We start from the raw sequence: 26,590 nt of genomic DNA, 5'->3' as shown, positions 1-26,590 counted from the left end.
GCCAGAATCGCCTCTCTTGTTCCCAATCCCCTTCTGAAACCAAACTGATCTTCACTCAGCATATCCTCCACCTTCTCTTCAATTCTCTTCAGAACTATTTTTATGAGAATTTTTGATGCATGTGATATTAGGCTAAGAGTTAGGTGCTGTTCACATTTTGTAGCTGCTGCCTTCTTTGGTATAAGAACAATGATACATTTCTGGAAGTCTGTCGGTATCTCTCCTGTGTTATAGATGGACCTAATAAGTTTAAGCAGCATCATTTTCATGCCGTCACCAGCATTCTTTATTAGTTCTGCAGGGATGTCATCAATACCCGTTGCTTTGTTGTCCTGTAGTTCTTTTAGAGCTCTGTCAAATTCTTCTTGCAGAATGTCATCTCCCTTGTCATCTTCGTCTACTTCCTCTTCTCTTCCTATTACTTCCTCCGAAAGAGGTGTTCCAGCATACAACTCCTCTATGTATTCTTTCCATCTCTTCAGCATGTCTTCACAAAACAGCATTTTCCCCTCTTTATTTTCTATTGTGCCTGAGAGTACTGTTTTACGTTTATTAAAAAATAATTGATTTGCTGTTCTGTAGGCTAAATCAGTTCTTCCGTTTTGCATATTTTCTTCTACTTTCCTGCACATTTCTCCAAGAAAATTTTCTTTTGCTTTCCTAGCTTCTCTATTAACTAAATTCCTTAGTCTTCTGTATTCAGCTTTTCCTTGTTCCTCAGTTGCATTTTTGTATAATCTTCTGATTTCTATAAGCTCAATAATATCTGCTGTAATCCATTTCCTCTTGTTTTTGGGTTCAGTTCTTCCAACTATCTTTTCTGCTGCTTTGTATATACCAGATTTAATCTGATTCCAGTCTTCATTTACTCCACCATGTTGAAAATTTGTAATTAGGTTGTCTGTTTCATGAGCATAGTGCTTTGCCAGTCCCTCAGTTTTCAGTTTTTCTAGTTCCCATTTAAGTTTTACTGGCTTCTTCTTCAAACGTTTGAATCTCAGTGAACTTTTCATCATGACCAGGTTATGATCACTGCCTATGTCTGCAGATGGATAGCTCCTGCAATCTTTTATCTGGTTCCTAAAACGTGCTTTCACTAGAATGTAGTCAATCTGTTGTCTCCTCAGGTCTCCAGGGGCCTTCCATGTATATCTTCTTCGTTTGTGGTGTTGGAAAAGTGTGTTTGCAACAACTAATTGGTGCTTTGAGCAGAACTCGATCAGTCGATCACCTCTTTCATTTCTTCTTCCAAGTCCATATTTGCCAACAATTCCTACCTTCGGGTCTTCACCCACAATCGCGTTCCAGTCCCCCATGGCAATCAGGTTTTCATCTCCCTTAACATTTCTCATCGCATCACTTATTTCTTCGTATATTTCGTCAATGACTGCATCTTCTTCTTTGGATGTTGGCATGTATATTTGTATTATCACAGTGTCCTTTGGTTTAGTTTCAAGTTTGACTAGTATTATTCGAGAGCTATATTGCACATATCCCTTGACACGTGAGCCATAGTTTTTCCTCAAAATTATTCCAACTCCTCCCATTCCCGGTCTATCTTGGTCAGTTCCGGTGTGACTGACTCTGTATTCTCCAGACCAGAAATCACCTGGTTGGGGCCATCTCATCTCCGATATGCCCAGGATATCGATTTCCAGTCGCTCCATTTCAAGTTTTACATTTTCTAGCTTGCTACACTGAAGCTGTGTTCTCACATTCCAAGTGGCTATGTTAAAATTGGGATTCATTTCCTTCACGTTGTCTATATCTTTTGCAGTCCCCACCCGGAGATCCGATTGGGGGACTATTTTATCTCCGGAAAATTTTACAGAAGATACTGACATGGTTTACTGCTGATGCTTGGGATAACCGTAGTTCTTTAATGTGGTGGTTTCCCGTTGCCTTCCACATCCTATGCCGTTGACCATCAGCTGGTTCTTCCGCCTTTGCAAATGATTTCTCATTTCCAGGGCAAGAGGGTGCCCTGTCCAGCAGATGCTGGGGTGATGATTTATCCCGGTCATCCTTCGGTCCCTGTCTACGTTAGCCATCATATGAAGTGATGTTGCCCACTCTCTACCGCTTGGAGGTGTAGATCAGAAGTTTCCCTTCATCGGGTCTAGGACCTTAATGACATTTCCTAGTCCCCTCCAGTACTTTAGAGAGTGTTGTGTAGATATCTATTGCATATGCATGTGTCGTAACTGTTCGACACATTCAGATGACTTCTGAGATCTCGCTAAGATAAAATTGAAAATTCAATTCAATTTCATGTTGGCTGTCAACAGTGTCGATAGCTTGATCGATCAGTTTAACTATCGAACTGATTTATCGATTCTCTGTTTACACCGAATAGCAAAACAAGAGCATTAGAAGCGTAGGCCTGTGATGTTTGTATAACAGTGAAAATTACAGTGTGGGAGTTGGTTATTAAATTCTGAAATGATGAAGAAGCCACAAAGCGAAGTTTGTTATTATACCAGTGATATTCTGTTAGGGAAGTCATGATTGCCTGCCGTTATGTGGTGTGTCAACGACAAATTCCCAAATAATGTGTGCCGGTTGTGTGCTAATATTTCCGACGTCCTCATACCGATATTTGGCGCAGATAAGGAGCGAATCGACGTTAAAATAAAGAAATGCTGCCTACCTGTTGAAGTAAGACAACCCTGTTGTATCCTCAAAAATGGTGTTCTGTTTTGTTGTTATTTTTAATTGCCGTCATAGTTGCCGGTATTTTATTGTGTGTTCTTACAAAGATTTGCTATATCGTAGCGACAGTGTGAAATTTTAGATGGTACCCCATAAAAACTTAGTCGCTTTTAGATGCTGTGCCCTTTGTATTTGATGACAAGCATATGTACACTAATTAAATCTATAGTAATCGCTCAAATTCCTCTACTAAACTTTTTAGACATGACTCGTCATATTTCATATTTACAGCCATTCTGTGTATTAGAGCCAATAATGTAGGCACATTACGGAGATTAATTGTTGATATTTGTTTATTCAGTACTAGGTATTTATGATTATTGAAATCATTGATTTTTGATCGGAGATACGAATTTCTACCATTAGCTTTGAGATCACAGTGTTGTGAGTGTTTCAGGTTGTTAACGTAGGAAAAAACACACACTCATCTCACTTCATATTTAAAGAAAGTATATATTGCTGTAGGGTAAACTAAAACTTACTGTTGTAATTCTCAATAATGCCTAGAGGAATAAAGCTTAAGTCCAAAATTTCATTATGACCTGCTGTTTAGTAGTAACCATAAGGTGATGGCAACACTAAGATGTTGTGTTTTACACATTTGAGTGATTGTCATCACAGTTTGTCTTCACTTTGCTAAGCCAGTGGGAGGCCAAGGGGAATTTGTATTTAAAAGATTGATATCTGACTATCAGCGTTGTGAATAGTGGCTAGGCCTATAGGATTTAGTACTGGACACACCATCAGGCTTTAAGGAATCATCAGTTTGATAATTTATTTATCACCCACTTATGATCTTACAATGGTACTGGATTTGTCATAGTAACACAATGAAAGCACTACCTCAAAACTATACAGAAACATAGAATGTATAACTATGGATTTGTGAGAATAGGACAGGTGGTTTGCCATTGTCTTGATGAAGGAACCATCTCAAATTTAAATGAAATTATTTAGAAAAATCTAAATCTGACCCATTGCAGTAACTCCAGTCCTTTCGTAAAACTGACTCCAGGCCTGTAGAAATCCAGCTATTCCCCATGCACATCTTCAGGGCCTTACCTCGGGCAGCCTGAGAAACCCAGTCGGCATCCTCCCTCTGATGAGTCGGATGTTGAACTCAGGAGAGTGACAAGACATTACTATAATAGACTACAGAGCTTGGCATGATTTCCTTGTCGCATCTAACAATTGTAATGTGGCAAGGTTTTGTAGTCATTTCCCTCATTATAAACCAGTGCTCTGAGTCCTCCAAGTAAACTCTGTAAAATATGTGTTACTAGTGAGGAGTTTTTTAGCTGCCGTTTTAAACAGGTCTAGTTTAGTAATTTCTTTTTTGTCTCTTTGTTTAATTTGTTACACGAGTTTATTTGACAACAGTAAATACTGTTTTGAGAATATTGTTTGTTTTTCCTTGTTATATGTTTAGATGTAGAATAAGGGTGCCCAGTTTCTTATACAGTTGTTTGCAATGCACCTGACCAATATTTCTAGTTATACCAGCTGTGGCATACTTGCATATACAAACAGTGATCCAATAGTGTCATATAGTTTTTATTCCAGTGTTTGATCACAATATCAGTTCTTTTGACGATGGGCGGTTGCAGTCCATAATGACCATCCTGAGATCTTTTGTACACCATGTCCTAAAGTGATACTGCGATCAAAGACTGGAATAAAAAACATTTGATGTCTAGTTATTATTGTTATGCCCTTTTCTGCAGTGTAAAATTTTTATCAGTGTTTTGTGCTCTCAATTTCAAAAAAAAAAAAAAAAAATCGTAGATATAATGATATGCTTGTAAGAAGATGGATGGTAGGTCAAGGAGCAGTGTACCATGTGATGCTCCACCTATGGAGCAGAAAAGGAGAGAAGTAAAAAGACTATGTGTGATGGTGGAATGATAGCTGTGTAGTTCTGGAATGGGAACAGGGAAGGGGCTGGATGGGTCAGGACAGTGACTAACCTTCGTTAACCTGCAGCACTTCACTACCCACCATACTATCCCTCCCCTTCCCCGCCCCAGCCTCCTCCTTTGCCCCACCCAGTCGCCACTCCATCATGCACTGGTGCTGCTGCTCGCAGTGTGGTTTCAGTTGCCTGAGACTGCAGTCGTGTGTGTGTGTGTGTGTGTGTGTGTGTGTGTGTGTGTCCAACCATCTGTCTGTCCTCTATTGTTGATGAAGGCCTTACTGGCACAAAGCTCTATTTGTGACGTTTTTTTTTTTTTTGTTGTTGTGCCTATCTGTGATTAGTTATATAAAATTTTCCTAAGGCAGTCATTATTTCTATTGTCACACATGCTCGTCACAGAGTTGTCACTGTTATATCTTTATCTGGCACCAATATCTGAGCCACTGGAAGTTGACCTGATGTTATGATCTGTAGTGTAATTGGCATGTGAGGTGATGCCCCGTTTCTAGAGTATGGCTGCTGTGTACATAGTATTTGTAGGTCAAACACCTCTAACACTTTCCCAAGTACTTGCAACACAATGCACTGCACATCACATTTATCTAGCCAGTTTTAATCATCTGCCTCTGTTTCATTGCTGTTGGGATGAGATTGGATTGTAATTGAATGCTATGGAAACCTAGTGAGCACATAGTTATGGAGCAGTGTAACCTGTAATCATGTACAATTTGGTTGTGTGTCATCAGTAATTGCCTGTACAGATGCTCAATATCAGATGTCTTCTGTCCCTTCTTAAATATGATTTCAAGCAGTGTGTGCTGTTCCTTCGCATTTGCAGGCAATTTGTTGACAGTGAGCTGAATATGATCAGTTTCCTCCATGGCAGGAAGATTTATGGTGCAGCCTTTTGGATGACCATGCCTAACCAGGTGCCTTATTGCTATGGTTAACACAGGCATATCCTCTAATTAAGTCAGTCTCACTGCATTTTCACATTTTGTGAACTGGCTGCAGCCCCATCCATAAACGCCTTCCATTTTTCCTGCCATCTCCATCATTGTTTGTATGCTTTTCATGATTCTCATTGCCATCTATAGATTCTGTGATTCTACACATTTTTGTAATCTTCCTCTGTTAGCTGTTGAATGCTATCACATGTCATTATTACAACATGTTGCGTGCTATGACACCATGCATTTACTACACTTTCAACTTTTTTTTTTTTTTTTAATTTGATAGTACCTATGTTCTTTAAGTCTTCCTTGTCTAGAGGTAGGCATGCTGTCCATTCCTTGTTTTCCTTTCTTCTTAGCCACTTCTAGAAACTCCGCACCTCTCCATTATTCTTATTATTGACCTTTCTTAATTCCATCTTGTTATTGCCCTTGTCTATATGGTCAGTCACATTATCGGTTTGGGTTGCTATGTCTCTTCTCATTCTACCCTTCACATTGGTTCAGAATATTTTGACACTTTCTGCATCCATCATTCTCTTTGATGGAGGCTTCCATTTCTTACAAAGATGACAGCTGATTTTATAATCCGTTTGATCAGTGAGCTTGGATTTATCAGTTTTCTCCCTGGACATGTTTCATCTTCTTCGACATGATTTTCCTGTGTTTGTATTTACTCTGTGGTTTCCTGTGATGCTCACCGGCATCATGCCCAATGGTTGAGAATCTATATTTGGTTCTTTGAATATCTCACTCCAAGAACATTTGGCAGGCCCTACGTTTCACAGTCTATACTTCTTTGGCTGCATGGTTTATTGCCTTTCTAACATGGAATGCACACTGGAGCTTGCTTGGTATTTTTACAGTTCTTTTTTTAGATGGTCACACCCTCCACAGTGGGAACATGTCAACTTGTTTTCCTTACAGTACTTTGCAATGACTAATGTATATACTGTATATTGAGCTACATTGCATATCAATCTGTTACTGCAATTGTGTTTTTGTGTTGGAATTTGTTGGCTTCACGAAGTGAGACACTAATTATCACATTCCAACCTAATTTACATCTCAGGCCTTACTAAAAGTAAAATTGTCAGCTTGTCTCCAAATAAATATGAAAATCCATAGCCAACCATAAAATTCATAATAAACAGGTCAGTAAAAGTCATTCTGGGATTCAGTATATAAAAGAAGAGTACTCCATTTGTCCATTGTTTCTTATTCTGAAAGAAATTGTTAGATTCAGTGATTGTCATTGGCTCTCCTAAACAGTCACTCAATTGGCTTTGACCAATCTCAACAAAATGCCAACATCATCACAAAATGCAAGAGGTGCTGATACTGTAAGTGCACTTTAGCCATTCGACTTCCAATTTTCTACATGTAAACTCATACATTGCAAGCCACCATATGGTGCATGGCACAGGGTACCTTGTACCACAACTTAACGATTCCCTTTCCTCTTCCACAGGAAAATGGAACCTGTGAAAAACAACTGTCTGTACACCTCAGTATGTGCCCCAATGCCTTGTCTTCATTATCCTTCCATGAAATATACATTGTTGGCAGTAGAATCATTCTGCAGTCACTCACTAATGTCGCTTCTTGAAATTTTGTCAATAGTGTTTCACGAAAATAACTTCATCTTCTCTCCAGGCATCTCTATAACACCAAAGTGTTGATCTAACCTACATGTTACAAATCTAGCAGCATGTCTCTGAATTAGTTCGATGTCTTCCTTTAATCTGATCTTATGGGCATCATAAACACTCAAGCAGTAATCAAGAAGGGATTGCATTAGTGTTCCGTACATAGTCTTCTTTATTGAAGAGATACACTTTCCTAGAATTCTCCCAATAAACCAATGCCAACCATTCACATTCCCTACAACTGGCCTTAATGTGCACAGTTTATCCTATATTGTTTTGCAGTATTATGTCTTGGCCTAAATGTTTAATCAGTATGACTGTATCAAGCAGCATACCACTGATACTGTATTTGAACATTACAGGTTTGTTTTTCCAGCTCATTTGCATTAACTTGCATTTTTCTACCTTTAGAGCAAGCTGCTGTTCATCAAGCCAAATAGAAATCTTGTTTAAGTCATCCTGTATCCTCCTACAGCCAGTCAATAATGACATTTTCCTACATACAACAGTGAAATCAACAACCAGTTGCAGATCATTGCCCACCCTGGCAGTCAAATCATGTATGTATTTAGAGAATAAGAGAAGCCGTATCACAATTCCCTGGGGCACTCTGATGACACCCATATATCTGATGAATAGCGTACCAGATTCTATTAATAAGAAGTCTTAGTGCCACCTATTCCATGTGCTCAGACCTTTGTTAACAGTCACCAGTGGCGCATTGTGCCTGCCTTTTCCAGTTTCCTGTCTTATGATATCCCTCATGACTCTGCTTTTATTTTCTGCATTCTATATTATTTTGTTACCGAATGACTTTCTTGCAGCAACCTGTACCCTCCTATATATTTCTTTATATGTTTGATAGTAATCTATGAACTATGGATTATTATAGCGCATTTATAAAGAACTGAAAAATTTAAGTGTGTGTGAAGACTTTGTAAGACCTGCAGTTAAGCATCTGGACATAAAGGGGGGAAACAAGTCGGGTAGAGAGAAAGGGAGAGGGGCGGAAAAAAGGGTGAGAGAGTGGTTGAGAGGAAAAGGGGGAGGGGAAGAGAGAGAGACAATATGCTCACATGCAGATGGGAGAGGGGAAGAGTAATGGGAGAAGGTAGTACATGATCTGGCTGGGGAAGTAGTTGTGTGGGCAGAAGAGAGAAGGGAACAGATAAAGTGGAACTGTGGGATCAGGTTAGCGGAGGTTCCGGCTAGGGGGAGAGAAAGCAGAATATGTTGGCGAGACAATTCCCACCTGTGTAGTTCAGCGAAACTTGTGCTGGGAAAAAGTATCCAAATTGCCTGCATAGTGAAGCAACTGTTGAAGTCATTTGTTTTCTTATGCACAGCATGTTTGGTAAGTAGACAGTTGCTGACTTGTCATGCCCACATAGAATGCAGCACAGCTGATATGTAACATGGCTGCTTTCACAAATATGGGTAGGATATCACTCACCTCAGGTCACAGCTAGTAGTAGTCCAAGCCCTGATGAAGGGTGTGGTTCAGGAAGAGTAATGGGAGAAGGTAGTACATGATCTGGCTGGGGAAGTAGTTGTGTGGGCAGAAGAGAGAAGGGAACAGATAAAGTGGAACTGTGGGATTAGGTTAGCGGAGGTTCCGGCTAGGGGGAGAGAAAGCAGAATATGTTGGCGAGACAATTCCCACCTGTGTAGTTCAGCGAAACTTGTGCTGGGAAAAAGTATCCAAATTGCCTGCATAGTGAAGCAACTGTTGAAGTCATTTGTTTTCTTATGCACAGCATGTTTGGCAATTGCTTGGTGAAGTTTGCAGTTTGCCACAGTCTGACTGTGGCCGTTCGTGTAAGTAGACAGTTGCTGACTTGTCATGCCCACATAGAATGCAGCACAGCTGATATGTAACATGGCTGCTTTCACAAATATGGGTAGGATATCACTCACCTCAGGTCACAGCTAGTAGTAGTCCAAGCCCTGATGAAGGGTGTGGTTCAGTTTTTCAGGGCCGGGATGGTATTGGGAGATCAGAAGATTGCTGGTCTGTGGCTGGTTCACAGGTTAACTGCTGACAGAGGAGCAGAGGGCACAGGTGATCTGTTTACTTATGAGCAGGATTCTGCGTATCAGTAGAGGCAAATGTGAAATCGTTTCACACATTCTATTATTTGTAGGCACATTTGTTGTAATAAGGACTATCAGTTTTGACCAAATGTTGAACATCTTCAGATTAGTTATAATTGCAGAGCAACTTGTCAGTTCTATGTGCTGTGCACAGACTCTGTAAGTCAGAAGTCACAAAAGTGACAGTACACTGTAATAAAAATATTAGGATAACAATCTGTTATCACAGATATGTGTCTGCACTTCACACCATGACAGATATTCATGAAGGTACTCATAAATTTTGTCAAAACCTACAATTTTGTATATAATTGTCTGCTTGATATTTTATTTTCTTCATAAAGCTATATGTAATTTACTTCTTACTAAACCAAAGTTAGATTCAGGATAGTTTAGTCAGTCAGTCTTTATTTACTTTTTTACCTGAGTAGTCTACTTATTTATGTATCAGAGAATTATACACTGTAGTAATGTCTGTAATATAATTGTGGACATGTACACCTGCTCCATTTTTGATCCCCAGTTTTTTTATTTACAAAGTAATGAATGATATTATAATTATGTCAATTCTGAGACGGAAATAATAAACAGAAAGCAAGAGTAGACACATACGTATGTTAGCATGACTAAAATAAATGTGGGAGGAGGATGTGCAAGATTTAGAGACTGCCTCATTTGTAAGCAAGCAATCACCACCATTCTGGACACAGTTGGGCCTGACTGACAACAGTGTCATCCCTCAGACAATTGAAGAGACCATTGGGGGAAAGAGAAGCAGCTGTATGAATGTTAGGAGCTGAGATGGCAAGCCAATACTAAATAAAGAAGCAAAAGGTGGAAGGAATGTACAGGTTGTAACAAAATGATATGGCTGAACTTTTAGGAAACATTCCCCACATGTAGAGGAAGAAAATATTTTATATGCACCTGGGTCCAGAAATGCTTTATTTCCATGCTAGAGCTCAGTTTCTACAACTCTTCAACACATTAATTCTGGGAAATGCACAGGAAAAGAATGTATCAGCATAGTATGAAACACTGTCCTAAATGAAATCTTCAAAATGCCCTCTGTTGGCAAGGATATGTACATCAGCCTGCCCTCGTGTTGAACCCCTGATTCGCTGTTTCACAGCCTTTCTCAATAAATCTTGTACCAGGCATCTGGACACAGGAGACTGCCAAGTCTCCCACAAATAAAAGTCTAGTGGGTTTAGTGCCAGAGAGCATGGAGACCAGGGAATTGGTTCACCTCTACTTATCCATCCATAACAAAGTCTATTGTTTAGAAGCCAATGAACATTAGCACTGAAATGAGGAGCAGCTCCATTCTTTATGAAGTACATGTTTTGTCAAACTCGCAAAAGCACACATTCTAGCAGAACAAGTAGAGTACTCTCTAAGAAAGCATGGTAAGTTTCTTAATAGAGCCTGGATTGAAGAACATGAGGTCCTATCAAACAGTTGCCAACAATGCTGACCAAACATCAATGGAAAATCTTTGTTGATGACATGATTGCACAATTTCATGAGGATTCCTGACAGCCTATATATGCTTATTATGAAAATTTACAATCTGATCACATTAAAAATAAGCTCCATCTGTAAAAAGCACATTTGCACTAAAGGGAGGGTTGACACATTGTTGAATGAACTATTCTCAGAAGTGTACCCCTGCAGGAAAATCGGCTGCTGATTGTGCCCTGAATATGGAAGTTAATAGGAATATAAAAAAAGGGAGGAAGGTTTATCCGTTTAGCAAGAGTAATAGAAGGCAGATTTCAGACTACCTAACAGATCAAAACGAAAATTTCTGTTCCGACACTGACAATGTTGAGTGTTTATGGAAAAAGTTCAAGGCAATCGTAAAATGCGTTTTAGACAGGTACGTGCCAAGTAAACCTGTGAGGGACGGGAAAAACCCATCGTGGTACAACAACAAAGTTTGGAAACTACTGTGAAAGCAAAGAGAGCTTCACTCCAAGTTTAAACGCAGCCAAAACCTCTCAGACAAACAGAAGCTAAACGATGTCAAAGTTTGCATAAGGAGGGCTGTGCGTGAAGCGTTCAGTGAATTCCTAGGAAGTTCTGGTCTTATGTTAAATCAGTAAGTGGCTCGAAACAGCATATCCAGCACTCCGGGATGATGATGGCATTGAAACAGAGGATGACACGCATAAAGCTGAAATACTAAACACCTTTTTCCAAAGCTGTTTCACATAGGAAGACCGCACTGCAGTTCCTTCTCTAAATCCTAGCACAAACGAAAAAATGGCTGACATCGAAATAAGTGTCCAAGAAATAGAAAAGCAACTGGAATCACTCAACAGAGGAAAGTCCACTGGACCTGACGGGATACCAATTCGATTCTACACAGAGTACGCGAAAGAACTTGCCCCTCTTCTAACAGCCATGCACCGCAAGTCTCTAGAGCAACGGAAGGTTCCAAATGATTGGAAAAGAGCACAGGTACTCACAGTCTTCAAGAAGGGTCGTCGAGCAGGTGCGCAAAACTATAGACCTATATCTCTGACGTCAATCTGTTGTAGAATTTTAGAACATGTTTTTTGCTCGAATATCATGACGTTTTTGGAAACACAGAATCTACTCTTTAGGAATCAACATGGTTTCCAGAAACAGCGATCGTGTGAGACCCAGAAAATATTAGATACAGGCTCCCAGGTAGATGCTATTTTTCTTGACTTCTGGAACGCGTTCGATACAGTTCCGCACTGTCGCCTGATAAACAAAGTAAGAGCCTACGGAATATCAAACCAGCTGTTTGGCTGGATTGAAAAGTGTTTAGCAAACAGAACACAGCATGTTGTTATTAATGGAGAGACATCTACAGACGTTAGAGTAACCTCTGGTGTGCCTCAGGGGAGTGTTATGGGACGATTGCTTTTCACAATATATATAAATGACCTAGTAGATAGTGACGGAAGTTCCATGCGGCTTTTCGCAGATGATGCTGCAGCATACAGAGAAGTTGCAGCATTAGAAAATTGTAGCGAAATGCATGAAGATCTGCAGTGGATAGGATTTCGCTCCCCAAATACCAAAACTCCTTTACTTCTTTAAGTGTCTCATTTCCTAATCCAAATCCCTCAGCATCACCCGACTTAATTCAACTACATTCCATTATCCTCGTTTTGCTTTTGTTGATGTTCATCTTACACACTCCTTTCAAGACACTGTCCATTCCATTCAACTGCTCTTCCAAGTCCTATGCTGTCTCTGACAGAATTACAATGTCATTGGCGAACCTAAAAGTTTTTATTTCTTCTCCATGGATTTTAGTACCTATTCCGAATTTTTATTTTGTTTCCTTTACTGCTTGCTCAATATGCAGATTGAATAACATCGGGGAGAGGCTACAACCCTGTCTTACTGCCTTCCCAACCACTGCTTCCCTTTCATGTAGCTCGACTCTTATAACTGCCATCTGGTTTCTGTACAAATTGTAAATAGCCTTTCGCTCCCTGTATCTTACCCCTGCCACCTTTAGAATTTGAAAGAGAACATTCCAGTCAACATTGTCAAAAGCTTTCTCTAAGTCTACATTTGCTAGAAATGTAGGTTTACCTTTCCTTAATCTATTTTCTAAGATAAGTCGTAGGGTCAGTATTGCCTCACGTGTTCCAACATTTCTACGGAATCCAAACTGATCTTCCTCGAGGACGTATTCTACCAGTTCTTCCATTCGTCTGTAAAGAATTTGCGTTAGTATTTTGCAGCTGTTACTTATTAAACTGATAGTTCGGTAATTTTCACATCTGTCAACACCTGCTTACTTTGGGATTGGTATTACTATATTCTTCTTGAAATACCCTCTTATGAGGGTATTTCGCCTTCCTCATACATCTTGCTCACCAGTTGGTAGAGTTTTGTCAGGACTGGCTCTCCCAAGGTCGTCAGTAGTTCTAATGGAATGTTGTCTACTCCCAGGGCCTTCTTTTGACACAGGTCTTTCAGTGCTCTGTCAAACTCTTCACGCAGTATCATATCCCCCATTTCATCTTCATATACCTCTTTTTCCATTTCCATAATATTGTCCTCAAGTACATCGCCCTTGTATAGACCTTCTATATACTCCTTCCACCTTTCTGCTTTCCCTTCTTTGCTTAGGACTGGGTTTCCGTCCGAGCTCTTGATATTCACACAAGTGGCTCTCCTTTCTCCAAAGGTTTTTTTTTTTTTTTTTCCCCCTATAGGCAGTATCTATCTTGCCCCTAGTGAGATAAGCCTCTACATCCTTACAGCTTTCCTCTAGCCATCACTGCTTAGCCATTTTGCACTTCCTGTCAATCTCATTTTTGAGACGTTTGTATTCCTTTTTGCCTGCATCTTTTACTGTATTTTTTATATTTTCTCCTTTCATCAGTTAAATTCAACATTTCTTCTGTTACCCAAGGATTTCTACCAGCCCTCGTCTTTTTACCTACTTGATTCTCTGCTGCCTGCACTACTTCATCCCTCAGAGCTACCCATTCTTCTTCTACTGTATTTCTTTCCCCCATTCCTGTCAATCGTTCCCTTATGCTCTCCCTGAAACTCTGTACAACCTCTGATTCTTTCAGTTTATCCAGGTCCCATCTCCTTAAATTCCCACCTTTTTGCAATTTCTTCAGTTTTAATCTACAGTTCATAACCAATAGATTGTGGTCAAAGTCCACATCTGCCCCTGGAAATGTCTTACAATTTAAAACCTGGTTCCTAAATCTCATGTCTTACCATTATATAATCTATCTGATATCTTCTAGTATCTCCAGGATTCTTCCATGTGTACAACCTTCTATCATGATTCTTGAGCCATGTGTTAGCTATGATTAAGCTATGCTCTGTGCATAATTCTACCAGACGGCTTCCTCTTTCATTTCTTTCTCCCAATGCATATTCACATACTATGTTTCCTTCTCTCGTTTTTCCTACTCTCGAATTCCAGTCACCCATGACTATTAAATTTTCATCTCCCTTCACTACCTGAATAATTTCTTTTATCTCATCATACATTTCATCAATTTCTTCATCATCTGCAGAGCTAGTTGGCATAGAAAGAGTGTAATAAATCCAATTTCCAAGAAGGCAGGTGCTGACAGGTATGAGTACTACCAAACCATCTGTTTAAATCATGGTTGCAAGATGACGACAGTTTATGTACATAAAAATGGAAAAAAAATAGCAGAAGTTGACCCTGGTGATGGTCAGTTTGGGTTCCAGACAACTGTAAGAACATGCGAGGCAATACTAACCATACGACTTATCTTGGAAGGTAAGTTAAAGAAAGACAAACATACGTTTATAGCATTCATAGATTTACGGAAAGCTTTTGACAGTGTTGACTGAGCTACATGTTTCCAAATTTTGAAGGTAGCAGGGATAAAATGCATGAAATAAAAGGTTATTTGCATCTGGTATAGAAATCAGACTGCTGTTACAAGAGTTGAAGGAAATGAATGTGAAGTAGTAGCCAAGAAGCACTTGAGATTGTGCTGTAGCTTACCCCGAAAGTTATTGTCTGTGTATTGAGCTGGCAGTAAAGCAAGTCAAGGAGACACTTAGAAAGGGAATTAAAGAAGAGCAGTTGAGCGGAATTGATGATGATTTGAAAAAGAGATTATAAAATAAAAATAAACAAAAATGAAACAATGGTAATGGAATGTAATTGAACTAAATCAGTTTATGATAATGGAATTAGATTAGAGATTAGGAAAAGAGCTATTTAGGCAGCAAAATAACTGACTGTGGCTGAAGTAGACTGGATATAGAATGCTGGCAATAGCAAGAAAAAAATTTCTAAAAGAAGAGAGAATTTGTGAATGTCTAATATAAATTTAAGTGTTAAATCTTTTCTGAAGATAATTTTTGGAATGTAAGGAAGTAATATGTTTTTTGATAAGCAGTTCAGACAAGAAAAGAATAAAAACTCTTGAAAGATGATGCTATAGAAAAGTGCTGAAGATTGATGAGTTGATTGAATAGCTAATGAAGAGGCACTGATTCAGACTGGGGAGAAAAGAAATTTCTGGCACACCGTGATTAAAAGAAGGGATTAGGAATCATCAATTTGATATTGGAGGGGGGAGGGGCTAATAATTGTTGGGGGAGACCTAAGACGAATACAGTAAGCAGATTCAGAAGGATGTTGGTTGCAGTAGTTATTTGGAGATTATGAGGCTTGCACAGGATAGATTAACATGGACAGCTGCATCAAAGCAGTTTTTGGACTGAAGACCACAATAACATGAAATTTAGACCCCATACAGGTTTGTCTTTCACTAAATCAATTAAGACAAGTTATGGGATGGTTCCTTTGACTGGGACATTGCTGATTTTGTTCTCTACCCTTTCTCAATTCAGGTTTGAGCACTATCTCTATTAGTGCGGATCTAACACTGAACCCTAAGCTTCCTTTCCATGACATATTTTGTTTTTGTTTTCCTACTTGACATTTTTGAAACAATGAAAAAGTTAAAACTTATTTTTTATGCAACCTACATAAAGTGATAAAAATTAAGGTTTAAAATGGGACTTGAAATATAGATCTTGCATTTAGTAGGCTTTAAGCTGAGTCATTTGAGCACAGTTCATGTCTTGACATATAACCTTGAAACTCTCTTGAGATAGAATTTTTTCTTCAACAAGGGCACATCATATATATCCCCCCCCCCCCCCCCCCCCCCCGCCGTATTTGATAAGTTAGGTGCTGCCAAAAGCTTTGTGTGAGTGTATTTTAATTGTGTCTATAAAAGGTCTTCTTTATGGTAGGTAGAAATGTATCTTTTCCTGCATTGTTGATATTCCTACCTGCAGTTTCCATTGTTTGATTTTTACACTTTCATTCTTATTTCATAGGTTCAGTAGTCGAATAGCTCCTTTTCTTATCTGTCGTATGAGGTGTGTGTAGATGTCTATGTATCTTAGGAAGTGGGTTTGGATGGCATTGTTTGTTAAACCATGTCTTGTAAAAGCTGCAGATCATAAGTTGATTGCACTAATCAAATACACGTCTTTAATCTGCCAGGAAAACACTATAAAGACTAATGCTGGACTACATCTAATAATGAATAAGAAAACAGGAATGTGAGTAAGACACTATGAACAACATAGTGGACCCATTATCATAGCCAAGATAGACATAAAGCCAATGCCTGTTACATTTTATACATCTACCTCATTACTCTGCAATTAACAATTAAGTGTGTAGCGGTGGGTTCATCGAGCCACCTTCGAGCTATTTCTCTGTGATCCCACACTCTAACAGCATGCAGGAGAAACAAGCACTTAAATCTTTGTGTGAGCTCTGATTTCACTTATTTTATCATGATGATCATTTCTCGCTTTGTAGGTGGGAGCCAACAGAATATTTTCACATTTAGAAGAGAAAGTTGGTGATTGAAATTTCACGAGAAGATTCTTCCACAGTAAAAATCGCTTTTGTTTTAATGACTCCCATCCTAATCCCACGCCACACAGCTATACTCCAGAAGAGGGCGGACAAGTGTGGTGTACACTGTCTCTTTAGTCGATCTGTTGCATTTTCTAAGTGTTCTACCAATAAATCACAGTATTTGGTTTGCTTTATCCACAGTACTATCTATCTGATAGTTCCAATTGGAGTTATTCGTAATTGTAATTCCTAAGTATGTAGTTGAAGTTACAGCCTTTAGAGTTGTGTGATTTATCGTGTAACTGAAATTTAGTGGATTTCTTTTAGTACTCATGTGGATAACTTCACACTTTTCATTATTTGGAGGCAATTGCCACTTTTTGCACCACAGATATCTTGTCTAAATCATTTTGCAGTTGATTTTTATCATCTGTTGACTTTATAAGATGGTAAATGACAGCATCATCTGCAAACAATCTAAGAGGGGTGCTCAGATTGTCTCCTATGCCATTTATGTAGATCGGGAACAGCAGAGGGCCTGTAATACTTCCTTGGGGAACTCTAGATGTTACTTCTGTTTTACTCGATAACTTTGTATCAGATACTGTGAACCTACTTTACAGGAACTCACAATTGCAGACACATAACTGAGATGATGCTAAATAGGCACACAATTCGATTAGGAGACGTGGGAGGAAATGTGTCGAAAGTTGTTCTGGAAATCTAAGAATATGGAATCAATTTGACAACCCTTGTTAATAGTACTCACTATTTCATGAGAATAGAGATCTAGTTATGTTTAATATGAACAGTTTTTCCTGAATCGGTGATTCTTAGTCAATAAATCATTTTCTTTTAGGTAATTAATTATGTTCAAACACAGAATATGTTCCAAAACCCTACTGTGAGTCAACTTTAGTGTTACGAGTCTGTAATTCATCAGATTATTCCTAATTCCTTTCTTGGGTATGACTTATTAAGTGATTCAAGCTGCTTCGCCATATCAAGGATATCTTATTTCTGAATTATTCATGTTGGCACTTGTTCTATATTTGAATTCTGGAATATTTACTTCATTCCCTTTGGCGAACAAGCTTTGGAAAATGGTGTTAATAACTGCTTTAGTGGCACTGTCATCAGTGATATAACCATTGTTATCGCACTGTGAATATATTGATTGCGTCTTGCCACTGTTGTACTGTGCATATGACCATAATCTCTTTGGGTTTGTTGTAAGATTTTGACACAGTGTTTCATTGTGTAAACTATTAAAAGCATCTTACATTAAAGTTCGTGCTAAATTTTGAGTTTCTGTAAAATTTCACGAATCTTGTGGATGTTGTGTTTTTTTTTTAAATTTTGGTATGATCTTTTTGGTGCTTTTGCAAGGGTGTTCTGACCCATTTACTGTACTAGGGAGATCAGTACTATCACTTATCAAATTATGTCTCTCTCAATTGCTTTTGATATAGTTTCTTTGAATTCAAACCATATCTGGTCTGCGCTTACACAGTCAGATTGGAAGGAGTGGAGATTACCTCTTAGATAGGTGTCTAGCAAATTTTTATCTACACTCTCTCTTTCTCTCTCTCTCTCTCTCTCTCTCTCTCTCTCTCTCTCTCTCTCTCTCTCTCTCTCTCTCTCAGATCTACTTTGCATTTGTTTTTTGTGGATTTTTGGATGTTGTCATATTCAGTCTCGCTACAGCTATCTTGTGGTCACTAATCACTGTATCCATCATGATGTTCTCTGTTTGTTCAGGATTATTTGTTGCTACTAGGTCAAGTATGTCTTTGCAACCATTTACCCTTCAAGTGGGCTCCTCAACTAATTGTTCGAAATAATTTTAAAGCATTCAGTAGAATTTTGGACAATATTTTATGCCTATTGCTAGCTTTATGTGATGGCAGATGGCAGATTGAAGTCACCACCAACTAAATTTGTATGAGTGGGGAACCTATTTGAAATGAGACTCAATTTTTCTCTGAACTGTTCAGCAACTGCATTATTTGAGTCAGGAGGTCGGTAAGATGAACCAGTTATTAATTTATTCAAGTTCTCAACTATAAGCCTCTACCCATATTAACGCACAGGAACTATCCACTTCAATTTCACTACAAGGTAAACTACTTCTGGCAGCAATAAACACTCCACCACTGACTATTTAATCTGTCCTTTCTGAACATGATTAGATCCTTTGAAAAATTTCAGCTGAACTTATTTCCAGCTTCAGCCAGATTTCTGTGCCTAAAATGATTTGAGCTTCAGTGCTCTCTATTAATGCTTGGAGCTATAGTTCTTTCCCAACACAGCTACCACAATTTACAATGACAGTATCAATTTTTGCTCTCTCTACCTTCATGTGCTTGCCCTGCACCCTTTTAGACTGGCATCCTTTCTGAAGTTTCCTGATCCTTTCTGAAGTTTCCTGAGACCCTCCAACCTAAAAAACCACCCGTCCCTTCCACGCAGCCCCCACTACCCATGTAGCTGCTTCATTTGTGTAGTGGACTCGTAATCTATTAAGTGGAACCCGGAAACCCACCACCTGATGGTGCAAGTCAAGGAATGTGCAGCCGTCACTGTCACAGAAATTCCTGAACCTCTGATTCAGTCCCTCCCTTTGGGTCTGTACCAAAACAAAAGGACCACAGTCAGTCGTGTCAACAGTGCTGCAGATGGTGAGCTCTGCCTTCATCTCGCAAGCAAGACTACCAGTCCTTACCGCTTCAGCTAGCCAGCCTAAGTGCAGAGAATCTCTTCTGATCTGAAGCTACATGCATCGTTGATACCGACGTGAGTCACCACTTGCAGATGACTGCACCCTGCTCTTCATGGCATCTGGAAGCACCGTTTCCACATCTAGAATAACTCCATCCGGTATGCACACGAGTGCACACAGGACTCCTTCCCCTCCTCTGCAGCCATATCCCTAAGGGGCCCCATTAGAGGGCATAATGCTGGAGTTCCCAGCTAATAGCAAACCCACCTTCTATGAATTCCCAGGCCTTGTGGGCTGAGAGGCTTCCTCTGGAACAGGGGGAGCATCTGCATCTGGCTCAGGGAATTTATCAGCCACAGATAGCACCTGAAACCTGTTTGTCAGAAAACCGGGGTGCCCTTGTGATGAACCCCAAGGAAAGTAGTTCGCTGCCTGCCAGACCCTGGAGTGACGTCCCACTCAACCACGAGTTAGGGTTCAGTCTCAGTGCAGGTGGTAAATGGGGCGACAATAGCAGTGGACTGAAAGTAGAACATGTGAGATTTAGTCAACAACCTTTGGATCACCACATCTGATCCCCCTGCAGCAGCCCATTAGCAGCAGCTTCAAGCTGTATGATGGAATCCAACACAACCTGGAGCTGTCAGTGAAGGGTCACCAACTCAGCTTGCATCTGTACGCAGCAATCTGTAGCGCAAGTTTATATTCTGTCTAGCTCCACAGAAGATGTAGAGAATGAAAGAGTTCATAGTGAGATAAAAAAAATTCAGATACTTAAGAAAGGGGAAAATTAAAGTGTGGTGGGAGACTGGAATTTAATAATAGTAAAGGAAGAGAAGGAAAAGTAGCAGGTGAGTATGGACTGAGGTAAAGGAACGAAAGAGGTAGCCGACTGGTAGAATATTCCACAGAGCATTATTTAATCATCGGTAACACTTGGTTTAAGAATTGTGAAAGAAGGTTGTATACATGGAGCAGACCTGGAGACACTGGAAGGCTTAAAATTAATTATTTAATAGGAGACAAAGATTCTAAAGCTAGATTTTAAACTGTGAGGCGTTTCCAGGGACAGGTGGGACTCTAACCATAATGATAACAATAATGAGCGTATGGCATTGGTGGCCGGGAGATCCCTCGCGTGGCGGTTTGGCCACCGCTCCACAAGTTCTTTAACGCCACTACAGCGACTTGCGAGTGAATGAGGATGAAATGATGATGAAAGACACACAACACCCAGTCATCTCAAGGCAGAGAAAATCCCTGACCCTGCCAGGAATCGAACCCGGGACCCCGTGCTCAGGAAGCGAGAACGCTACCGCAAGACCACAAGCTGCGGACACTCTGACCATAATTTGTTGGTTATTAACTGTAGATCAAATATGAAGAAATTGCAAAAAGGTCGGAGGTTGTGGTCTGGATAAATTGAAGGAACTAGAGGCTGCTGAGAATTTCAAAATGGTTATTGACCAATGACTGACCAAAACAAGGGAAAGAAATACAATAGGAGACAAATGCATAGCTTTGAGACATAAAATAATGAAGGTAGCAGAAAATGAAATATGTGGATGAAAAGACAAAGCCTAGTAGAAATCTTTGGATATCATTGGCAGTATTGAAGTCAACTGGTGAAAGGAGGAATTGTGTAAATGCAGCAAATGAAGCTGGTGAAAAGGAATGCAGAGATGTAAAAAGTATTATTGACAGAAAGAGCGGAATAGCTAAGCAGGAATATCTGCAGGACAAGTGCTAGGCTATAGGAGCATGTATAATTAGTCTAAATGTAGATTTTGCCTAGAGAAACATTAAAGAGGCCTTTGGAGATAACAGAAACAGCAGTATGAAAATCAAAAATTTCAATGGAAAATCAGTATCAGGGATGGGAAAGGTGGAAGGAATACATGGGGAGATTATATTATATTATGAAAGGGAATGAAGTTGATATGGGAGATGTGATACTGTGTGATGAACACTGAAAGAACTAAGTTGAATCAAGGCCCCTCGAGTAAGCAGTATTCCCTCAGAACTACTGATAGCCTTGGGAAAGCCAACCATGACAAAACTCTATGCAATAATTCTAGTTCCAAAGAAAGCAAGTGCTAACAGGTGTGAATATTACTGAACTATCAGTTTAACAAGTCATGGTTGCAAAATAGTAATATGAATTATTTACAGTACAATGAAGAAACTGCTAGAAGCCAACCTTGGAGAAGATCAGCTTGGTTCCAGAGAAATGTACGAACATGCCAGATAATTCTGACTATGTGACTTATCTTACAATATAAACTGAAGAAAGGCAAACACACATTCATAGATTTAGAAAAAGCTTTTGACAATGTTGACTGGACTACACACATCGAAATTTTGAATGCTACAAGGATAAAACACAGTGAGTGAAATGTTATTTACAACTTGTACCAAAACTAAACTGTAGTTGTAAGAGCCGAAGGACATGAGAGAGGAGCAGTAGTTCAGAAGGGAGTGAGACAGGATGTGGCCTATTCTAATTGTTATTCAATCTCTACATTGAGCAAGCAGTAAAGGTAACCATTGAAAAATTTTGGAAAAGTATGAGGGTTGAATGAAAAGAAATGCCTCCACCTTCATTAATTGGGTTTGGATGGGAATATTTAAAAAAATCAAATGCAGAAATAATCCTTAGACTGTGATCTTTAATTACCAATATTCACTTTTCTACGTAATCACCATCCAATTGGGATACATTTCTGCCGATGATGAACAAGTTTTCTGAAGCTGTCACAGAAGAAGTCGACAGTCTGTTTTTGCAACCACAGTCTCACAGTTCTCTCAGCATCATCATCAGAAGCATAATGATGTCCCTGCTGATAGTCTTTCATTATCGGGAACAGATGGAAGTCAGACAGTGCTGAATCTGGGCTGTATGGAGGATGCCATACAGTCTCTGAAGTTCTGCTGTGGTGGCACATGAAGTGTGTGGTTTGACAGATAAGGTGCTAGATGCAGCCACAACTTCTGTTCTCATGAAAGGGTTGAACTTTGCACCTGTACCAAGGACCATACCGAAACGGGACATCATCAGCAGCGTAGAGGAAGCAATCCGGGGCCTACCCAAGGAGGAAGCTGAGCAGATCCGAAGGGAGACCTGCTGGATCATCGACAAGTCACGACTCCCAAAAGCCAACATTACTGCGCCGGAGCGAGAGGCTATCCATGCACTGAGGGATGATGCTGACATCATGGTCCTCGCAGCAGACAGGGGAAATGTGATGGTGCTGATTCGCACAGTCGACTACCAACAGAAAATCTGCTCTCTGCTGCAAGACCCAGTCTGCCGGAAACACAACAAGGAGCCTACATCGATGATGACCAGGAAAACCGTGGCACTACTGAAGGACTCAGCTCTAACAGAGGCAGTGCAGAAGCAGCTGTATCCCCGAGCGCCAACGACACCACGCCTGTATGGATTGCCCAAGATTCACAAAGATGGGGTGCCTCTATGGCCGATTCTGGACACTATCAACTCGCACAGTTATGGACTGGCCAAATACCTGGCGACACTATTAAAACCACTGGTGGAACAATGCAGTCATCACGTGAAAAACTCCACAGATTTCGTAATAATACTGAAGGTCATCCGAATACAGAAAGATGACCTACTCATGAGCTTCGACGTCACCTCCTTGTTCACGAAAGTACCTCTACAAGACGCCTTCGCACTCCTTAATCAGCACATCGAACCAAAAACACTGAAGCTCTTTGAATATGCACTTACGTCAACCTACTTCAAGTGAAATGGAGAGCATTATGAACAAGTGGATGGAGTGGCCATGGGATCTCCCCTTGCTCCAGGGATCACGAATCTTTATATGGAACACTTTGAGGAGGTGGCACTACAAACTGCTCACCGTAAGCCCAGGTACTTCTTCTGCTATGTGGACGACACTTTCGTGATTTGGCAGCATGGCAGGCAGGCACTGGAGGCGTTTATGGACCACCTAAACGGCATACATGAGAATATCTTACTTCATGATGGAAGTAGAAGAGAATGGCTGTATTCCATTCCTGGACATACTGATCAAGAAGTAAGCTGATGGCACGCTGGGCCATTCAGTATACAGAAAGAAGATGGACACAGACCTGTACCTCCATGGAACCAGCTGCCACCATCTGGCGCAACGCCAGTCAATACTGACCACCTTGGTACATAGGGTGAGTGTCATTTGTGACAAAGAAAGCCTCTCAGACGAATTACACCACCTAAGAGAGGTATTTCAGAAAAACGGGTACAGTGAAACACAGATTGGTAGGGCCTTCAAGAGGAGACAGGCTGACAAATTTCAGGAGGAGGAAGTTAACAAGAGACTCGCGTTTCTTCCATATTTGGGGCCCATATCAGCCAAAATCGGGAGGCTACTGAGAAAATCAAACATAAATACCGTCTTCTGACCACCGCTGAAGACAAAAGAGCTGCTGGCTCAGCTAAAGACCCATTCAAACTCAACACACCTGGTATATTTTTTGCAAAAACATACATAATGTCTTATGGGATAACAGCAATCAGTGATTTTATAATGTTACTTAAAATCCGTCTTGATTGGGGGGAAAAAAATGCAATCAAGACGGATTTTAAGTAACACCTGGTATATACAGCATTGCCTGCGAGTGTGGTGTACAGTACATTGGACAAACGCAGCACTGCATCTCGAAAAGGTGCGAGGAACACACCAGGTATGTCCGACTTGGACAGATAGAGAGATCTGCTATAGCGGAACAAAGCATCAAAGAAAACCACACCTTTGATTTCGAGAACACTAGGGTGCTGTGCCGAGCCAGGACCTTTTGGGACAGCGTCGTTAAAGAATCAGTAGAAATACGGGTCCACAAGAATCTTGTGAACAGGGATGAAGGTTATCAACTGAGTGCGGCCTGGAATCCAGCATTAGTCGCAATATGCCAGGAACGCACCAAGAACCGTCCAGCTCACGAGATGCGACCGGAATGCTCTGACGGAGACACGAACAGCGCACCTGCTTCCCCCAACACCCCACCCACCAGCTCCTCTAGATCCAGCCTCCCGCGGCCAGGTGGTGGGGGGCACGCCGCAGGTATAAAGGGACCGGCATCCGCAAAGTCTCGGCACTTCGCCAGAAGATGACAAGTATGTCACTTGTCGAAACGTCGCAGTTTGAAGACACTGTCACCCGGATGGAAGCCCGAGAACTCTTCGCCATCATTGAACTTGCCTATTACTGCTGTTTTTATGTCATAAATCTCTTTAACTGTTTTGAAGCCTAGCATCTCTTATCTTGTGTTAATCTTATCATGTCTGCACACTTACTTCACCCCATGTCTTCGGACAAGCGTTTAACATATTCCAATCTTTGTCTAACTATATAGCTTGCTTCTATCCCTTCTTCTGCCAAGTCAAGTCCTTATGGACCAATTAGTTCACCTTCTTTTGACATATCCTTGCTTCTGGTAATGATGCTCCAATGCTGTTTTTCCTTGAAGGTATACTTCAGTTAACAGTTGTATTTTTGTGCACATATTTTGAGGACTGGTGTAGTTGTTGTAGTTTTTGATGGCTGGTCTAATTGTTGTAGTTAGATGCTGCAAGTGTTAGTCTGTATGTGCTCTTCATAAATCTCACTGCTTCTCTGCTTACCTTCTTACTACAGGGTGTATCATAATTAAAGGCATAAATGCATACAGTTGAAAGTACACGGTACCTGAAGAAAAAAGTCTCAGTAAACATAGGGTCAAAAATGCATACCTTAAGAGCTATGAGCAATTTTTCATCTTCGATACTGTGAAACAAATCTCTTCTACTGCAAGTTCTTTGCTTTCCATATTTTGGGAACTGATAGTATGGACCAAAACAAGAAAACAATAGTCCAGTAAACATGTGCTCTGAAATGCGTTCCCAGAGATCTACGAACACTTGTGAATCTTTGCTATTTTGAAACACAACTCTTCTAATGATATTATTTCTTAATTTCATACTTTTCCTGTCCACTTAATTTGTGATTTGTTTTCTAAATGCAAAGAAAGTTAAACCGAAGGAAATTTATAGGCAAATCTGTGAGGTTTACGGAAAAATGCTATAAGTGATTCAATGGTTAGAAGATGCGTCAGACTGTTCAATGAAGGATATGATCCAAGTGCACGATGAAGAATGAAGTGGATGCCCGTCTGTGGTTACTGATGAACTGGTTCACACAATTGAAGAGAAGCTTAAGTACAGCCATAAGTTTACACTTAGTACCCTTTCTGTGGTTGTTCTGCAAATATCATGATCACTAATTTATGAAATTGTTACTGAAAAACTAAAATTTCAAAAGCTTTTCTCACTTTGGGTACGCAAAATTCTTACTGAACAATACAAAAAACAATGGATGGGCAGTGCACTTCAGTTTTTGACAAGCTACAATGAAGACGGCAATGGTTTTCTTTCTCGGATAGTCACGCGGGATGAAATTTGGGTATCTTATGACACTCCTGAAATAAAATGGCAATCAGTGGAATTGAAGAACACTTGATCCCCAACGAAGGTTAAGCCTGAGCAAATCTTGACACCTTGAAATGACATGAGCACCATTTTTTGGGACAGAAAATGCATTTGTCCGATTGATTTCTTACCATGAGGCCAAACAAACAATGCAAATGGTTGCTGCGAGACCATTAAGAAATTGCGCTGCACAATACAGAACAAGCACCAAGGATTACTGTCAAAAGGTGTTGTTTTTCCTCGATAATGCTCGACCTCACACAGCAAATGTGACCAAACAACTCTTATGGGAATTTCACTGGGACACCTTAGATCATCCTCTGTACAACGTGGACCTCACCCCTAGCGACTTTCATCTCTTCTTACACCTAAAATCTGTCCTTGGTGGTCAACACTTCAATGACGATGACAAGCTGAAAGAACACGTTACCACATGGTTGAATACACAGGCAGCAACCTTCTATGAAAAAGGCATAGAAAAATGTGTGCCACACTATGACAAGTGCCTACAAAATTTTGGAAGCTATGTAGAAAAGTCGTTTAACAGTTGTATATTTTTGTACAATTATTATTTTTTCTGTATCTGTACATGTTTGTTTTATATAACCAAATGGAACTTACTTTGTGGCCATACCTTGTATATAAATGATCTTCCCTCTGATATACAACAA

The 26,590-nt window shown here is 40.1% G+C and overlaps 1 protein-coding gene across 2 annotated transcripts in view; it reads left to right on the top strand.

The window, feature by feature from the left end:
- The first annotated feature begins 2,313 nt into the window (after nucleotides 1-2,313).
- The window catches only part of LOC126335042 (uncharacterized), a 107,045-nt gene continuing 82,768 nt past the window's right edge, over nucleotides 2,314-26,590 (top strand). The window contains exon 1 of one of the 2 annotated variants that reach the window (XM_049997911.1): nucleotides 2,314-2,658. In XM_049997911.1, coding sequence (XP_049853868.1) covers nucleotides 2,521-2,658 — 138 coding nt within the window. In that variant the 5' untranslated portion in view covers nucleotides 2,314-2,520. The remainder of the gene's footprint in view (nucleotides 2,659-26,590) is intronic. The other variant, XM_049997912.1, reaches the window with a different exon arrangement.

Source organism: Schistocerca gregaria, chromosome 2 (assembly GCF_023897955.1).
Source record: "Schistocerca gregaria isolate iqSchGreg1 chromosome 2, iqSchGreg1.2, whole genome shotgun sequence".
Lineage (NCBI taxonomy): Eukaryota > Metazoa > Arthropoda > Insecta > Orthoptera > Acrididae > Schistocerca > Schistocerca gregaria.
The sequence above is the reverse complement of the archived record's forward strand: the minus strand, read 5'-3'. Positions and strand labels throughout refer to the sequence as shown.